Source organism: Pseudopipra pipra, chromosome 6 (assembly GCF_036250125.1).
Source record: "Pseudopipra pipra isolate bDixPip1 chromosome 6, bDixPip1.hap1, whole genome shotgun sequence".
Lineage (NCBI taxonomy): Eukaryota > Metazoa > Chordata > Aves > Passeriformes > Pipridae > Pseudopipra > Pseudopipra pipra.
This window is the reverse complement of record NC_087554.1, coordinates 28,950,576-28,967,305: the sequence shown is the minus strand read 5'-3', so window position 1 is coordinate 28,967,305 and position 16,730 is coordinate 28,950,576. Positions and strand designations below refer to the sequence as shown.

General features: G+C 40.5%; 1 protein-coding gene across 8 annotated transcripts in view; it reads left to right on the top strand.

The window, feature by feature from the left end:
- RGS6 (regulator of G protein signaling 6) overlaps positions 1 to 16,730 on the top strand; it is a 266,585-nt gene that overhangs the window by 154,769 nt on the left and 95,086 nt on the right. For 7 of the 8 annotated variants that reach the window (XM_064658242.1, XM_064658239.1, XM_064658243.1 and 4 more), the window contains exon 3: positions 5,996 to 6,095. The exons of the other annotated variant lie outside the window; for it this stretch is intronic. In XM_064658242.1, coding sequence (XP_064514312.1) covers positions 5,996 to 6,095 — 100 coding nt within the window. The remainder of the gene's footprint in view (positions 1 to 5,995; positions 6,096 to 16,730) is intronic. 8 annotated transcript variants of the gene reach the window in all.

Here is a 16,730-nt window from a genome sequence, read left to right as displayed (position 1 = left end):
GGCACTGCAGGCTGTGTTAGGGGAGACATGGTCCAGTCAAAATGATGGTGTTGTAAGTCACAGTTTTTACCTAAGAATTGTTTTGGTTAATTCAATTGGTGTGGTGAAACCTGTCCCTCCATGTAATGACTTGTGAGTAGATGCTCTCTTTTGTGAAGCTCTAGCTAAATTAGCAACAGTATACAATTAATCATAACAAATGCCTTGGTGGTTGTTCCTTCACTGATACCCTCTTGTTCACAGTAGAGATATATGAATGCTAAAGCATGTTACCAGTTTCAAGGTGACATTTTTAGCTCTGTTTCACCATCCCAATAAACATCTGAAGATCGCAGTTGTTATTTTCTTTGTTCCCTGACACACGTTCAGATTTGAGGGAGATATGTAGTATACTCTGCCTTTATCTGAAATAAGCTCTGAAATTTAAAATAAGCAGAGAGAACTCCATCAGGAAGAGCACAAGTTGCATCAGCACCCCTGCCCTCAGCTGTCATTGGAAGATGGCCATGTGGAAAGCAGACAAACGGCCCTGCTGGCTGGCACGTTGGTGCTCTGGTGCCATTTGATTTTGTTGGGATTGTGAAAGGTTGTCAGAGATGGGGAGCATATCTTTCCTAGTCGTGTGGTGTCTGCTGTGCAAGGCACTCCAAGTCCTTCTTGGACATCTTTGAATTAAGTTTCACCACCACTGCGTACTTCGGTATTGTCTCTGTTATGCAAGAGAGGAGACTTGGACAGATGCAGATGAAGCTGATTGCTGAAGGTCACACCACAATTCTCTGGTAGTGCTGCCTTGCTGCTTTCCAGTGTTGTCTCAGAGGCAAGGTTGTCCTTTTTCCCTCAAGGGTGCTGAAGGGTATAGCCCTTAATTTTTTTGCCTCCTCGTCCTGTTTTTGAGCAGAGTGAAATTGTCTGGACCAGTGAAGCAAGTTGGCTTCAGGCATCTTGTCAAATTAACTTTCCTTGTCTGTGTGTGTGTGGGCTGCGTGGTAGGACTCAGCAGGTGCAAAAGGTACAGGCATACTGGCAGTGTCAGAGGGCTAGTCAGAGACAGTTACGGGACCCATAAGAGTTGGCACTGTGAGAAACAGTCTATTTTAAACTTACATTTCAGTCAAGAGTAAAAGATCAAATGTGTTTATAATTATTGCCAGCATGCTAGCTGACAACAGATTGACCTTTTCCTCCACGCACCATCCAGCTCCACCAGTATGCATGAGAGCTGCCGTCAGCCAGGTCAAAAAGGATATTTGCAATTGCACAAAGCTATCTGTCTAACCCTATACATTTAATATTAGCACTGATGAGTGATGCTTGGAGACTCTCCAGCCACGGGTTAGCTGGTGACAGGAATCCCCCCAAGAGTAGGGTAGCTGCTGTGAGTAATTGGTCAGGAACCTGGTGCATACCAAAATATTCAGAAATACGCAGCAGGAGCTTTCCTGCAGGGTCCAAGGGAGTTTGTGCAGCTAATTCAGAGGCTAGAATATGAAAAGTGTATTGTTTTCCTCACTAGCTCACAAAAATAAAATGGGACTGTGGTGACCTCTGACATCATTATGTGGTCGTCACTCAGTCGCAATTGAACATGTTCAGCCAAGTAGCTCCAGTAGCTGCTGTTGGTGTCCGGGCATGGGGTTGTGGGAGGTGGGAACTGTTACCTTTTCTTTTTCATGTGTTACTTGCCCTTCCCCTCAGCATGTCATCTTCAAGGCTGACCTTGACCAGGGCTCAGCAAGCCTGTGCATGCTAATGTGCAGCAGAAGGGGTGCCTGCTTTACTTTGGTGCTGGGAGAAAGAAAAGCTACTGCAAAGCTGAGAGTCGTTTTCCCTCTTATAAGGGTAGCAGCAGGAATGTTGTGTGACACTGACCCAAAGTTCCCAGGCTGTGGTTGTTACATTTGTTGTTGTATTATGACTCAGTTATTCTAACACATCAACAAATGTAATCTTTTGTTTGCCCCTTCCTCAGAAAAAGGACTTCTCATCTTCCAGTGATAGACATCTTGGCTCTGACAGAAATTTAAGGTCTTCTACCTTGTGCCTTCAGCCTCCTTAGGCTAGCAAAAGTGCTGATAGTGGAAAAGAAGGTCTTATGAGTACTAGCAAATCCTACATATACATTAAATCCCCAACACATTCTGTGTCACAGAGTATGTTGGTAGCCTCTCATAAACTACTTGCAGTAGTTTATGTCTCCACTAATGTGTTCCTGAAGCCAGAAGCCCTTTTCAATGCAATGCAAATGGAATAATGTGAAATAAAAACATTCTGGATAAATGTAGGAAGCAGAGTTGCCAGCAACTAGTCGGGAGGAAAGGCAGATCTGGTTTGTTAGGCATACATTACAGTGTGTAGCTAACAGTGACAGCAGATACAGGAATTGCTCTGGCTTTCTTGGGGAGATACCGACCCAGAATCCACTTGGAGGGAAGAATAACCATTCCCTTTAATGATGCAAAATCAGACTAGGTTGAAAGAGCAGTGACCCCTGTCATATAAAAAAAAAAAAAAACTATTGCCTGTTCTTACTATGACTTTTGTTGGGCAGAAGTTAGTTCACTGAAGCTTGCTCATTTAGGAGTGATAAATATGAGAATGCTTTGTTGCACTCGTTCTTGCCTCCTGCCCTGATGAAATGAACTGTCCAGGGGCTCTGGCAAACAGGGAAACCTAAGGGATATTTAACGACATGCAGAAGCCGAAGGGAGACTCATTAGCGCTCAAGTGTCTAAGTAACTCTCTTAAAAGCTAAGATGAAAAGCTTTGATGAAAGTGACCTTCATGCTTGATGTTCCCTCTTTGCTTTTCTCCACACTTGAAGCTCTAATAATCACTTTTTTCCACTTTGTCACTGTATCACTTAATTCATGAAACATTTCCATAGCTCAGCAGGAATTTGGCTAGTAATATCTGCAAGCATTGGATGCATGCAAAACGAAGGCTGATACAAAGGGTCAGATCTTCTCTTTGTAGTGAACTGAACAAAAACTGGACATAGGTTGCTAGATACAGGTTTTTAATATTTTAATTAATACTTGATTATAGGTTTAAGAAAGGATAAAATTATCATCAAATGTTTCTTTGAGTATGCCATGCTGTCCCCTCTGAGCAGTGCAAAAATTTGCTGGTCTAGAACACAGGGAAAGCATGTTGGGAATGGAAAGAGTATGTACAATGAGGGCCTTGTAACCCTGGGGACTCTTGGGCAGCAGACTGAAAATGCAGTGTGTGCTGAAGGAGGATGACATGTGTAGTCATGTCTAGACCAAATGAGAGGACAGGGAAGAAAGGAGATATGGCATTTGAGTGGAAAGGAAAGAAGAAATAAGGAGAGCATTAAGTGCCAGTAGTCAGACTGAAAGACAAGAGTAAGAAGGAGCCATTTGGGAAGGAGTTCCCTGGAATAGTTTTCTTTATTTTTGATTTAAAATTGCAGCAGGCTTTTGTAATTGTGACTGAAACTGAAATTAATGGCCCCATTTGAGATACCAGTGCCTGCCTGATTGCTTGAAACAGGGAATAGTTTAGGTAAAAACAATGTATCTTTCTTTTAAGATAATTAAAGTTTTATTTTGCTTGAAATTGAACTTTTCATAGGGTGTTAATGGCATAAATCATGCTGATGTTTCTTTAGCTTACCGTGAGCAAAAGAATAAAAAGTTTATTTTCCTGCATTGAAATACTTCTTTTAGCTTATTATTCATTCTGAATTTTTCATTGAAGTGAAAAAAGAGAAAATAACAGTTTTACCAAAAATTATGCTTGTGATTTTTGAAGCTCTTAAGTGTTCCTGGAGACGTGGAGGACTCATAACACATTCTAGGGTAGTTTCCTCCTAATATGCATGGAGAAAATCTTCCTCTGATGTCAGCTACAAGTGCATACAGATGAAGGTACGTAACAGGCTTTTTCATTGCCTTGCAGAAGTGGTTCTTAGTCTGACTGACCTTGGATGAAGTTTAAAACTCAGAATGGAGTCAGGCTCTTCTCTGTGGTACCAAGCAATAGGACAAGAGGCAACAAGCAGAAACTGATGCACAGGGAGTTCCACCTGCATATGAGGAAGAACTTCTTTACTGTGTAGGTGACTGTTGCCCAGAGAGGTTGTGGAGTCTCCCTCACTGGAGATATTCAAGAACTGTCTGGATGCAGTGTGCTCTAGGATGACCCTGCTTGAGCAGGGAGGTTCGACCAGATGACCCACTGTGGTCCCTTCCAACCTGCTCCATTCTGTGATTTTGTGTTCGCCCTTTGCAGGCAACTGAGATGCCATGTCCCTCTGGTAGGTCTGGCATTGGAGCACCATAGCCTTAGGTAGGTCTGAGTTGATGACAAGTGATGCTGTCAGGCTCCCCTCAACACAGTGAAATGCTTCTTGTCCACTCTGGAGACGAGCAGTTACCCCTCCAGGTATCAGAGATGAGCAGTTCCTTCTCCAGATATCCTCAGATTGGAAAAAAACCCTACGTTTTTAATCAGCAAATAACTTTGGATAAAGCTCAGCTAAAGGGGAAAAAGGTGGTATTAATTTTCATAGAGACTGGGTTGTGGAAAAAGTAGCATTATTCTCTCAGAAATTAATTGTAGGTACCCAACTGTCATGTAACCTATTAAGTATGTCAGGATATTTTCATCTTTGTGACTTCATTCCCACTGAGAAATTGTTCAGGACATGTGTTAACTTACAAGTAATATATAAACAAGGTGTGAACAGTTCAGTTAAGTGGTAACCTGAGGTTAAAAACACAGTGATCAAATTCAGTGTCTGAAGTTGGCAGGGAGATTGTCTTACCACCTTGGGAAAACTTGAAATTAAACTTGTTTTGAAATGTAGGTGTTAAGTCTGTGAAAAAAAATCACTTGTGCATCTAAATGAAGCAGCTTTCCGAGTTGAAGAGAGTACGTTGAGCTCTTAGGCTGCCTTAGGAGAGAGAGGGCCTGTGCTCCCACCATGTAATCTTTCTGCTGGGGTTACATTTTGTAGCATCTGTGAGGAGAAAATCTTTAGGTAAAATCAGAGCCGTACTCCCTGTCTGGCTGCCCTCGGCCCCTGTCACCAACAGCAGGTAGGGCTGTGCTGTCAGCTGCTTGAGCTAACAAAGACAACAGCTTTGGGTTTATTTTTGTTGGGCTTCTGAGACCTTATTAACTTGAAGAGAGTTTTTGGAGATACTGAATTTCTGCACTGTGCTTCTGTTTAGCTTTTTGTTCTCCCTGGTGTTGCCTTCAAGTAGATATATGGGGAGTAGCCTTAAAAGGAGCAAAAATTCCTTCCCGTTTTAGAGTAAACAGGAGGAGAATTAAGCTCCTTCCTGTAGTAATTGGATCTTCTGATTGCCATGGCTTTTGAAGACGATTGTGTATTTTCCTGTATGTAATGGATTATGCATGTGCCTGTGAACTAAAAGGTAGCTTGGCTGTGAAATTCCAACGAGTTTTTCTCTGCAATCATTTTACTCTGGTTATTTACCTTGTAGGCTGACCACGGGCGTATACCATCCTAGCCTACAGCATGAGGCAGGGGAAGTCCAGCTGTTGTGTCTTGCATTCTTCTCAAGCCATAAGCCATAGGGACCCTTTGGAAAATGAAAGCCCTTGCAAGGTTACAGTATTGAGGATTCAAATGAACGTGGGAACAGAGGTGAAAGTGGAATGGATGGAAAGCTCCTTAAGCTGGTTGAAGTGTAACCCAGTTCATCTGTGGAGTAAACAGCAGCTTTCTGTCACCCCTGGTCAGCAAAAAAAAAGCACAGTTGCAGTTGGCTTGTCAGTATCCAACCACTGTCTTCAAAGCTTGTCTGTTGTCTCAAGATTTCTAATCTCAGGGTTTAAATTTGGACAATAGCTGTGTCTCTAGGTCTGTGTTTGTACAGTAATGCACATGGTATATTTGAAGACCATCCTACCAGCAGGCCTCCAAAGCACTCATGATATGTAAATGTTACAATCACTGTTTTGCATAAACCACAAAGCCTTTCCTTTCTTTTGACAGATTGAAGACATCATTACAAGAATGCAGGATGACAAAACAGGTGGAGTTCCCATCCGCACTGTCAAGAGCTTTCTGTCAAAAATCCCCAGTGTCGTCACTGGTAAGAACCCTGGTTAACAGAGAAGAGAACATAAGCTGGTACTTGCTGACTATAAGCAAACATGCTAAAGCCACAAAAAAGAAGGAACATAAGGAAAAAATGCCTCCGTCTGCTTAATTTTTCTGCACGTTGTTCTGTTACAGGCTGAAACACTGAACAAATATTTCTTAATTATGTTTTAATAAGCAAGCATTTATATTTCTTTGGGATGAGTTATTAAAAAATGTTATATAGCTTTTGTGGCTATCAGAGTATCACCAGTCAGTCATTCCCTATGACAGGGGTAGGACAATCTTAGGCAAGAGGTCAGGAAAGAGAGTTGAAAGTATTTTCTCACTCCTATGCAGATACTCCTACTGGACTTGAATTACAGGTAAAGGAATGTGAAATACCTTTCATGCATGTGTGCTGCTTTATTAAAGCTCTATGTACAAAAGCGTGGGTGGTGCAGAAACTGGGAGCGAGAGTACAAAACTGTTCTTCCATGTATTTCCAGACAGAATATCTTCCAGTGCAATGGAGACTTTTGCCATTGATAGATGATGAGTGATTCAGGATGATGTGAATTGTATGGAGGATTTGCATTTGGGTTTCTGGTACCCATTTTCAACAGTAGTATTGACTACAGTGGCAAAAAACTACTATTTTCCCTCTCTCCATCAGTAGACCATTGTCCAGTGTGAGATACCCAACTACTCCTGACACTTTGAATTTATAATGTTGTGTATCTTTGTAAAGCAAATACAGTTTTCTCTATCTTGCTGAGTCTCTTTCCAAATCAGACCAGATACTCACACTGATGAGTCTGTTTAGGGAAGTTTCCCCTCCTGTTCTGAGAAGTGAGGGGCATCATTCTCTGTGACTGTGATTTCACTGCAGTAAAATTCAAATGGTCATTAAAAATGTAAAAGTTGCATTATTGCATTTAGACACTACCAATAACTGAGAGAAGACTGACACTTCAAAGGGACCTTTCTCGCTCTTGGGATTTTTGTCCTATTGTAAAGTAATGGAAAAATTCCACTTGTCAACAGGGATGCTGGCAGTGCAGCTGGTGTCAAGGCATTGCAAAGAGGGTTCCCTGCAGAGGAACATATGTGATACTTAAAGCACTTAAAAAATGTTTTTACTGTAAAAATTGTTGGACTGAGCAGAGTTTGAAGTTGTTTTGATTGATTCAGGAGAGTGATTTGATTTCCTTGCATCAGAAAAAATGTCCAACTTAAGCTACAGGAATGGAATACAAATCTAAAGGGTTCCTGGGGGTAAGTCAGGCAATATAAAAATTGGAATGATGTTTTTACTTAAAGGCATCTCAGTCCAATTATTTTCTTTTTATTGAGCAACAGACTCTTCTGTTTGAAATTGATTTCAGGGTGGTGACTCAGTGTAACTGGCAGTTTCAGGGTTAGGGCTTTACAGGGGAAAGAAACATGAATCCAGAATGAGATGTGAAAATTATGTTACTAAATGGCAGGTTATGGCTGGATCAGGTATGAGCTAATTATTATTGAAGGTTCCTGGGGAAAACAACCAGTTTTCTGATTTGAAAACTTATTGCATAAGCTCAAGTCTGCAATACACAGACTGGATGTCTTAGGATTGACTCAGCTAAAACAGGTTTCTGATATTCCTGTTCATATTCATAGCAATAAAAAAGTAATTGATCTAATCATCAAGGTACCTCATGTTACTCAAAAGAAAAAGGAGACAGGAGACCTCACAGCGTCTTTAAACCATGGTTAGGAGCTCCTGGCACGATTGAAACTGCTCCTTTGCACTTGGTTCTGGAACAGGAGCTGCAATTGCATTGTCTTGAAATGGTTGGTTTTCACAACACAGGGAATAGTGAGAGGGTGAAGATAAAATAAGAACAAAACCTCTCTCCAAAGCTCACAAAAAATTCTCAGATTTGGAGGGGAACAAACTCAGTACCATTCCCATCAGGTGATTTGAAGACACCTCCCTTGTGATGCATGGACAGTGCATGAAGCTTCTGAGTTTGAAAAGTATGGGAAAATAATAGCCCAGCTGAGAGCCCAAAGTGTTCTCCATTTCTCATTTCTCCTTTCAGATGCATAGACCTGCCTATTTGTAGACCAAAACCAAAAGAAATGTATCTATAATATCAGTACTTGTGATGGGTGAAGAGGCAACAACATCTACATTTGAATGGAAGCTGAGGACACTGCATTTGTTCAGTCTGGGGAAGGAAAAACTGAAGGGAAAGAGAGGCTATAGAGAAGACAGGATCAGATCCTTTCTCTGGAGTGCATGGTGAAAGCACCAAAGACAATGTACACACGTTGCAGGGAAAGAAATCCCAACTAGATTTAGATTTAGGGAAAAAAGTTATTTATGGTCAGAGCAGCTGAGCATGGGCCCAGTGGCCTGGAGAAGATGTGGAACCAGTGGTTTGCAGCTGTTCAGGGACCCCTGAGCCCAGCTGAACTGAGCAGTCTGACCCAAATGTGCACTTGGCCTTGCTTTGGATGAAGTTTGCACTAGACAACCTCCAGAGAATCTTTCCAACCTGAACTATTCTTATGGTCGTTGGATACTCAGTTTTAGTGCTTGTCTAATTCTGCACAAGGTCATGAACACAAGAGGAAGAGCTTGTATTTTGAAAAACATGGTACCCCGTCTTGGGCAGAGCTTAATTCAAGAGCCTGGCGTTCTCACACACTTTTTATTTCTACCTGAAAAATAAAACAGCAATGTTGAGATGTGATTTACTTGGCAGGCTCACAGTGACTGTGATTAACAGGGATTTATTTTTGCTTGACACTTCTATTGTAATTGCTTCTCACAGGAGAAATGTCAAATCTTAGAGAAAAAGAAATATTACAGGAGTGCTTTGGTGCTCTAAACAGGCAGCTCTGTTTATAGTACAGCAAAGTGGGTGTTTGATTTAAAGTTTGAATACCAGGGAAAGAACTGCTCATCTGTGTTTTGCTTTCATCTGTCCTGATGCCTTAGGTGTGAATGAGGCATTGGGTAATATGACGAGAAGGAGCCTCAGGGAGTTATCATTAATGGTCCTTTCTTGACAACAGGAATCTGGGAAAAAGGATGGAAAAAACTTTTTTGAATGTATGATTAGTCTGTGTGGGGATACTGTGCCAAAGACACATTTTAATCTGCATTAGAAGTAGCTTTGCATACTCACTTCTCCAGCTTTTGGCTCAAAGTAGGTCAGTCAAAGGAGGACATATCACACCATTATCTTCTTGGTTAAATCTTCACTTTCACAGGCAAGTCATATAGAATGAAAGTAAGATGGAACCAGTCTGTGTGGCATCTGTGTGCATGTGTCAGACATTGTCCAATGTTAAGTTTCGAGTATGGAGTGAAGAAATGCCTGGGGGCAGGTATTGAGTAGTGTTGTGATCCATGCCCAGAATGGATTGTGAGCCAATGCACATGATGGCAGTTGCTGTAATAAATGGAGTTGTACATTTGTCTTTTAGTGAGAAAAAATTTCCTCAGTAATGATTTTGTTTCTGTAAATGAATTGGCAATTCTCTATTTTCCCAGTCATCAGACTCTTGTAAGAACATCTCATTATACTAACTAGCAACAAAACTGGTCTTCTCATTTTTTTTTCAATTTTCTTGTAATTGCATCTTAAAACTAACCTCCTTTTTATTAGAAGTACCAAAACCACACTTTCTTCTCCCACTGATTCAGACTTGGTCCTATACAACGTTGCCAGAACAAGTCAAAGAGAAGTCAGTGCTGCAACAGCTAAGCTTTCCAGTGCAAAAAGCTGCCTTCATGCTTCCCAGTCTGCCCCACATTCCCAAACTCATTCCAGATTCTCCTGGGGATTTTTTTGTACTGATTCTGTGTACCAGCATCTTTGCTACCATAACCCAAGGGAGACATGCAGCCTAAAATCCTTGCACTATTCTGCCCTCCTCCCAAGAGATTTTGAAACAGCTGCATTCTGACCCATACCCCCGACTTCAAGCGGGCCTGTCCCCATAGCTCCATTTTGAGTGACGCCTCCTCCTCCCAGCAGCAGTCCCCTAGCTGGTCCCTTGCTCGCTCACTGCTCCTCACCCTTACACCAACACTCAGTTCTCTTCTTGCGCTGCTCCCAGAGCTGCTCAAGTGGCTGTGAGCAGACTGATGGGTTATGTCCTGGCTGCACTGTCTTGGATTAACTGCTGCCATGCAAGCTTCATGCACACAGACCTGCCAGTGCATTTCACTCCTGTCCTGTCATGTCTGTCTTATGTAAGTCCTGGACCTCTCTGAGCAGAAAGTGCCAGTATTCCTGAAATGTGCCAGATGGCCTGTCGCTACTCGAGACTCAAGAGCTAAACCAAATTTAAACTGCCGTGTGTCTCTTGTCTGAAGAAGCCAGCATGTGTCTTGGCAAATGCCTGTGGAGTTGTCCCAGAACACATCAGAATGTCACTCACTCGAAGCAAATGCCTTTGGCTGGAGTACAGAAATCCCACAGTGTTGTGAAAGAGAGACTTCATTATTGATAGTGTTCCCTGGTGATGTAGTTCAGGACAGACAAGTTCTGCTGGAGGATTTCATACACCCATTGCGAAATGAGATCCCTTGGAGCCAGTCTTGAGGGTGTTGCCTTTTCCCTTCAGAGGAGCTCAAACACAGCTCTCATCCAGATATGGCAGCCAGAGGCACAAGGGAGAAATGAGTTCCTTGTGTCCAGGGTTTGAAAGGCCCCTGTTCAGATGAACTGTAAAAAAAAAAGATGTTGTGGTGTGGGGAGCAGGACCAGGACTGGCAATGCTGGCCAGAGCCAGTACCCATCACCTAGCAGGTCCTGGAGAGCAGGCTGCAAGGCTGAGTGCTTGGTCAGAATGTTTGCTTTCTTCATGCTGTTTTTTCAGGAGTAGAACTTGCCTTGGTGCCTTTCAGAAACTACTTTCACTGGGACCAAAACCTCCATGAGCTGACTACAAATGGATTTGTCTTCCCCAGGCTGTCTGTCCAGCTGCTTGCATTGCCTACCTACAGGGCTTTAACTGCAGGACTGAGTCTGGTAAAGATTTCCCTCAACATCTGGGTAGTTTTGTTCTAGATCTTATTTTGTCTTTCCTCTGTAATTTTACTTTGAAAAAATGGGACACTTGAAATGTGTTACTGTCTCTTTTTCAGGCAAAGTTGGAAGATGTAGATAGTCCCAAATCTAAACCAAGTTCAATTTTTTACTAAACATGAATGAGCCTATTTAGTTAAAACAAGCAAACAAAACCTACAAATAGATGAAAAAAAAAAACACAAAAAAAAATTGCCAAAACTTAAATCAATATCCAAACTAATTTTGAGGTGTTTATTGATTTGTAAATAGTATAAAGAACATGTTCATGGGTTAAAATTGACATATGTTTATATGTGCATATATAGTAGTGTATAATTTTTGATAGTTTTTCACATTGATATACAGCAGATGCTGCACAGTAAATTCAGTAGTTTAGCAGTTGGTTGGTGGAAACTGGCTTGCCAAATACTGGTCGAGCATACAAATCCATTTATTTCTCACAAAAAATCAATTGTTCTGAGCAAGTTGCATTTAAACTAATTCAAGTCAAGACTGGGTTTCGTTATAACAACTTATATTTCCTTCTTTTATGCATCTCTTCTTCAAATTGCACCCAGTGGAAATGTAATCCATCCATCCCTCAATAAGAAGTCTAGTATTTCAAAGCTGCTGTGAATCACACAGCATTAGATGTGTCAGCAATTACATGAGTAGCGCATGCCTTGCAATTATCTTTTATCCTGTATCTTTCTCTTAAGCTCTCTATTCACATGCCAGGAGACAAATTAACCCAGTTAAGGAGCCAAAGACTTATGCTGTCTTCATCCACAGCACCCTCCTCCATCCCTTTTTCTCCTTAACTGCATCCAGTTTTTTACCTTTCAAAGTGTGAGAGGGATGACAGAGGAAAAGATGAAAATCAGCTCCCTGTAGTATAGCAATTCTTTGCCTGTTTTTAATATGCAAATCAATACCTCAAAGCAAAAGTTTAAAGGATTTGATTTTCAGAGGACAAGGGGAATAGTAGATTAATTGAATAGGATATGGTTTTCAAAGAAGAGAAAACAACCAAAATTAACATTTTAAACAGTGAATATTCAATATATCTGCGCTTGTGTACACCTAAATACATGTAAATAGTGCGCAATTTTTCTTAAGAACAAGCCTAAGAGTGGTAACTGTTGCACTCAAGAAATAACCAAAGACAGGTTTCTGCATTTGTAGGTCCTATGCAGAGTGAGGACTGCTAGCGTTTGTGTCTCACTGCCCTCTGCTGCAGCCAAGTTCACTTTGTACAGCTTTTCACAAGCTGTGCTGTGTCTGTATTGTGTGTTCCAAGCTCAGGTGTAGTTTGTGTGCTGCGTTTTGTACGCCACAGTAGTGGTCCTCCCTAGCTGTGTGGCATAAACCCAGCCCAAATATTGGGGTATGTGTGACTTGACAGCTACTCCGAGCTTTGAGAGGAAGGATGGCTTTCATAGCTGGCCATTGATGCCACTACTATGTGTCTGCTTCGTAGTTTTCCATCCTCTTCAGCATTGTTCATCTCCAAAAGCATGCTTGTACATCATATGAAGCTTACACATCCCTTAAAAATGTGTGCATGCATTATGAGATAAATCCTAAATGATTAAATGAATTCAACCATCACTTAAAATTACCAAAATTGGGCATTTTACATACCCATGTTCTTTCATATGACAGCACTTGAAAGTAGTCATACCTGAGATGGGAAACACTGGAGGAAATGCGCATCACACCAGTGGGTGTAATAAAATCTGGCTTAGGCCACTGAAACACTTAGGAAACACATCCTGAGGCTTTAGTATTCAGTCAGTAAAATGGTCTCTCAAGTGCCTAAAGCCCTGAATATCATGAGAACTTTAACTTCCTTATGTTACCATTGTGAAGCTCCTTCCCGATCCTGCTTGTCCTTGCTGTATTTCAACCTCTGCATCTGCCAAGTGAAGCTATGACAAATCAGAAACGTAAATTGTTATGCTGCATGGATATTCCTGTGGCCAGTGAAACTACAATGAAAAATCACCAAAATCACCAAATGGTCCAGCTTTATCTTTCTGCATTGACTTGTCTGTTTTTTCTAAACACCAAGGATACTGGCAAAAGGCAAAGTAAAACCAAGAAGACCTTCCAACCACGTGAGCAGAAATTAGAACACAAAATTATAATTTTTCTTATTGGTGAACATGATCGTAAAAATTGCTGGGCTGGAAAGCATCAAATGAAAGCTATGAGCGTGGAACAAAGCAGATCTATTAAAAATAGATCTTTTTTTTTGCCCCCCCAAGATTTGCTTTTAGGTCTTTGCAGGCTTTCAGTTGAGACTAAAAGCTGGAAGAGAGACAGATTCATGATAAATTGCCTGCTCAGCTCCAGTGTTTAGATGAATTGGTAATTCCACCACAATAACAAAAAATATTACATATTAAGAACATTTTATTGCTGACTGCAGTTTTATTCTGAAACAGCATTTAGTTGATGGAATATTGTGGCTAATGAATAAAGCATTAAAAGGAAAAGTCAACAAATTTCAATGCCTGTAGAAGTACATAGGGGTGAATGATAAATGCTTTTCTGCATTCATCTTGCAATCTTCAAAAGCGCAGCATTATTACAGAAAGTTCTTTCCAGATCTGAATGACACAGCAAAAGAGCAGAGATTAATTATAAGAAATGTGTGGCTTTGTTTTTTTGGATGTGAGTGTTGAGCAGACTGCACTCAAGATGCAATACGTCACCTCTTCTGTCTTCACTTCATAGCAACCTGGGAGTTGTGTGGTGAAGGATCTACCAACAGTTTTGTTTTTTCACACCTCTTGCTTTGTTTCTGCCCTGCCTCCAGCATTCCTGTGGGCTGCTAAGCATCAGATTCTCAGCAGAGCAGCTTTGCTCCTGCTGTGCCCAAGAAGCCACATACCCACCAAGGAGTATGTGGAGATTTGACCCTTAGACAAACCAGTTTTACTTTGAGGTACTGCAAAGTGCCCAATGGTAATCAACAGCAATGTGAAGGCACAAATCTCTGAGTGTGGTTTAACAATTATTACTTTGAATCTATTGCTTTAATTCAATGCCATTCCAACCATTATAAAAATAAACCCCTCACATTCATTATTGGGTGAATATGTCTGTCTCATTCTGTACATATATTCTGTTCATTGTTATCTAGCATTCTTTGGCTTTTTTTAGTGAAAGTAACTTTCAGAATATTATTTATTGAGCAGATTCTTACTTGCATTTTAATTAACAAGTTTATATTGCAAAAACCCAAGAGTTTGTTCTGGGGTTCAATTTTCGTGACTTTAATCGGTGTGTTATTGTAAAGAAATGTGGAAGTTAACTTCAATAACTGTAAATGGAGTCTCATAAATAATTTTTACACATCAGGTTTGATAGGTGAATGAGTCTTGTATTTTTGATATATTTCAGTTACAGCATTGAAGTTACCAGTAATATAACTGTTGGTGCAAAGGAAGGGTTCAGTTTGGTTTTCTGCTTTAAATAGTACAAAGAATTACACAGAGCACCAGCTTATTTTTACTAGCCATAAATAGCACACCAGTCAGAAATCACTGTTGCTGAAAACTGAGTTGAGCAGTGAGAATATATCTCCAGAAGATGCTGTAGCTGAAGAGGATTGGTATAGTGCTAGAATAGGCAAACTGTATGGCCTGGTTCGTGTGGATACCCTGAATGGTTGATGAATAACTTGTTTTATTCTCCCTCTTCCAGTAGAAATACGCAGCTCTGTGATGTGTTGTGTATTTGCACTGCATAGTGCCTGAAAGTGCCATAGATTTGGCTTTAGAATCTTCTATAAGAAAAGACAAAAAGGAAAACAAAAAAGCTTTCAGGCTTCCCATGCATATCCATTATTATAAATAATATACATTTGCATGTTTTCTTTAACTTTTTTTTTTTCCTGCATGGATAAATCTCTCAAAATTGCATGCTGGTTTCCCATGGATTTGTTTTGAGTGTGGTGTGGATTGATGAGCTTGGATATTTTGATGTATGATTCACTACCACATGCAGAGAAGAAAATTATATTTTGGTCCTGCAGAGAAATAAAACTAAGCAATTAGGTCTTCGTTCAGTTAATTCCTATTTGATGGCTGCATGCTTTGCTAGAAGAGAGTCTCAGGATTCTGTTCCATTACAAGGTCACTTGCACTATAACAATTTTCTCCATGCAGATACCTCCTCGCTATGGCCAGATTACCTCTTGCCTAGAAACGAGTAATAAAACTTGCAGGAAACTTTGAGAAGTTGGTTAATGTAAAATGCTAATTATACTCATGGGCAAAAAATAACATAGACTGATAAGAAAAGTGTGTCTCTAGCAATGGAAAGGTTTACATCCAATTATTATGGTTTTGTGTTGTACTGGGTAGGAAATCTGTTATTTTTGTACCTATTTTATTGTGGGTAGGATTGTCTCTCTTTTTTTTCCCTCAGATTTTTGTTTTTTGGAAATGCAATTGTTTGCTGATTGATGCTGAAACGATTGTCAAATAAATCTGAGTGAATAATTTCTAATAGGTTTTTCTTTTGTGGTATTATACTTTTGAGCTAGGTTTTCACTAATTTTCATTCTTATTTTCTGAATAGGTTAGATTGCCAGTGTTATTTTGTTGAATGCTGTCTATGTTTTTTTCCTACCAGAGAGACAGTGACAGGTGAGCTTTCTAAGGAAACAGCAGTAGCCATAGAAAAGAAATAAAAGTTACTATGTTCTGATAAAATTTTGATCACAAGAATATTCAAGGCTGTCATTGCTGAAGCCAGTGATTTGGACAGTGCCATATTCATCAAAGCTTATTTCTTTTGTCAAGCAGAAAAAACAGAATCTGAAGACTAAATCTTTTGAAATGTGACTTATAGTTCTGCACTGTAGTATCTCATGTTCATAATTTATGTCATTGCTACATGGGTAGTTCATTATAGTTTGTTTTCTTTGGGGTTTTTAAGTAGGAAGAGTTGATGTTAGAGTCCGTAAGAATGTTGGATCCTTGACACAGTGGCTTGCTTTTGTGGAGAGCTATAAGGGTACTTGGAGGTGACATGTGCCAAGAAGTTGAAAACACACAACTTAAAAATGGGAGAGGGGAGGAAATCTCCCACAAACAATTAAAAAAAACCCCAAACTTGACAAAAAACCCTCTCAAAATGAGCTTGTTGGTATGCATGTGCTTACTGATTTCAGAATTTTGCTTTGCCCCAAGTTTGGTGTGTCTGGGCACCATGTTGTGCCCAGCAGGAGCTGAGATGAATCAGCTCAGGCACTGCAGCCATGTGCCCAGCAATAAATAACATGGATGTAAAGGCTCACAAGTGTGTCCTCACAATTTGTGTCCTTGAACTGTTGCAAGTGCAGTGCATGTTCCTGGGCTGACTGTGGGTAGGCAGAGGAGGGATGGAGACCCTTGCTCATTGTGCTGACCTGTGCAGCAGGAGGTTGTGGTGGTCCGTTCATTAGATCTGCATACATACATCTTTCCTGTCTCAAATCCTCTTTACAACTGTAGATCTTATAGGAAAGTATTCATCTTTAAAAATTCCTGGCATAAAAAAAATCAGCTGTTACCTTG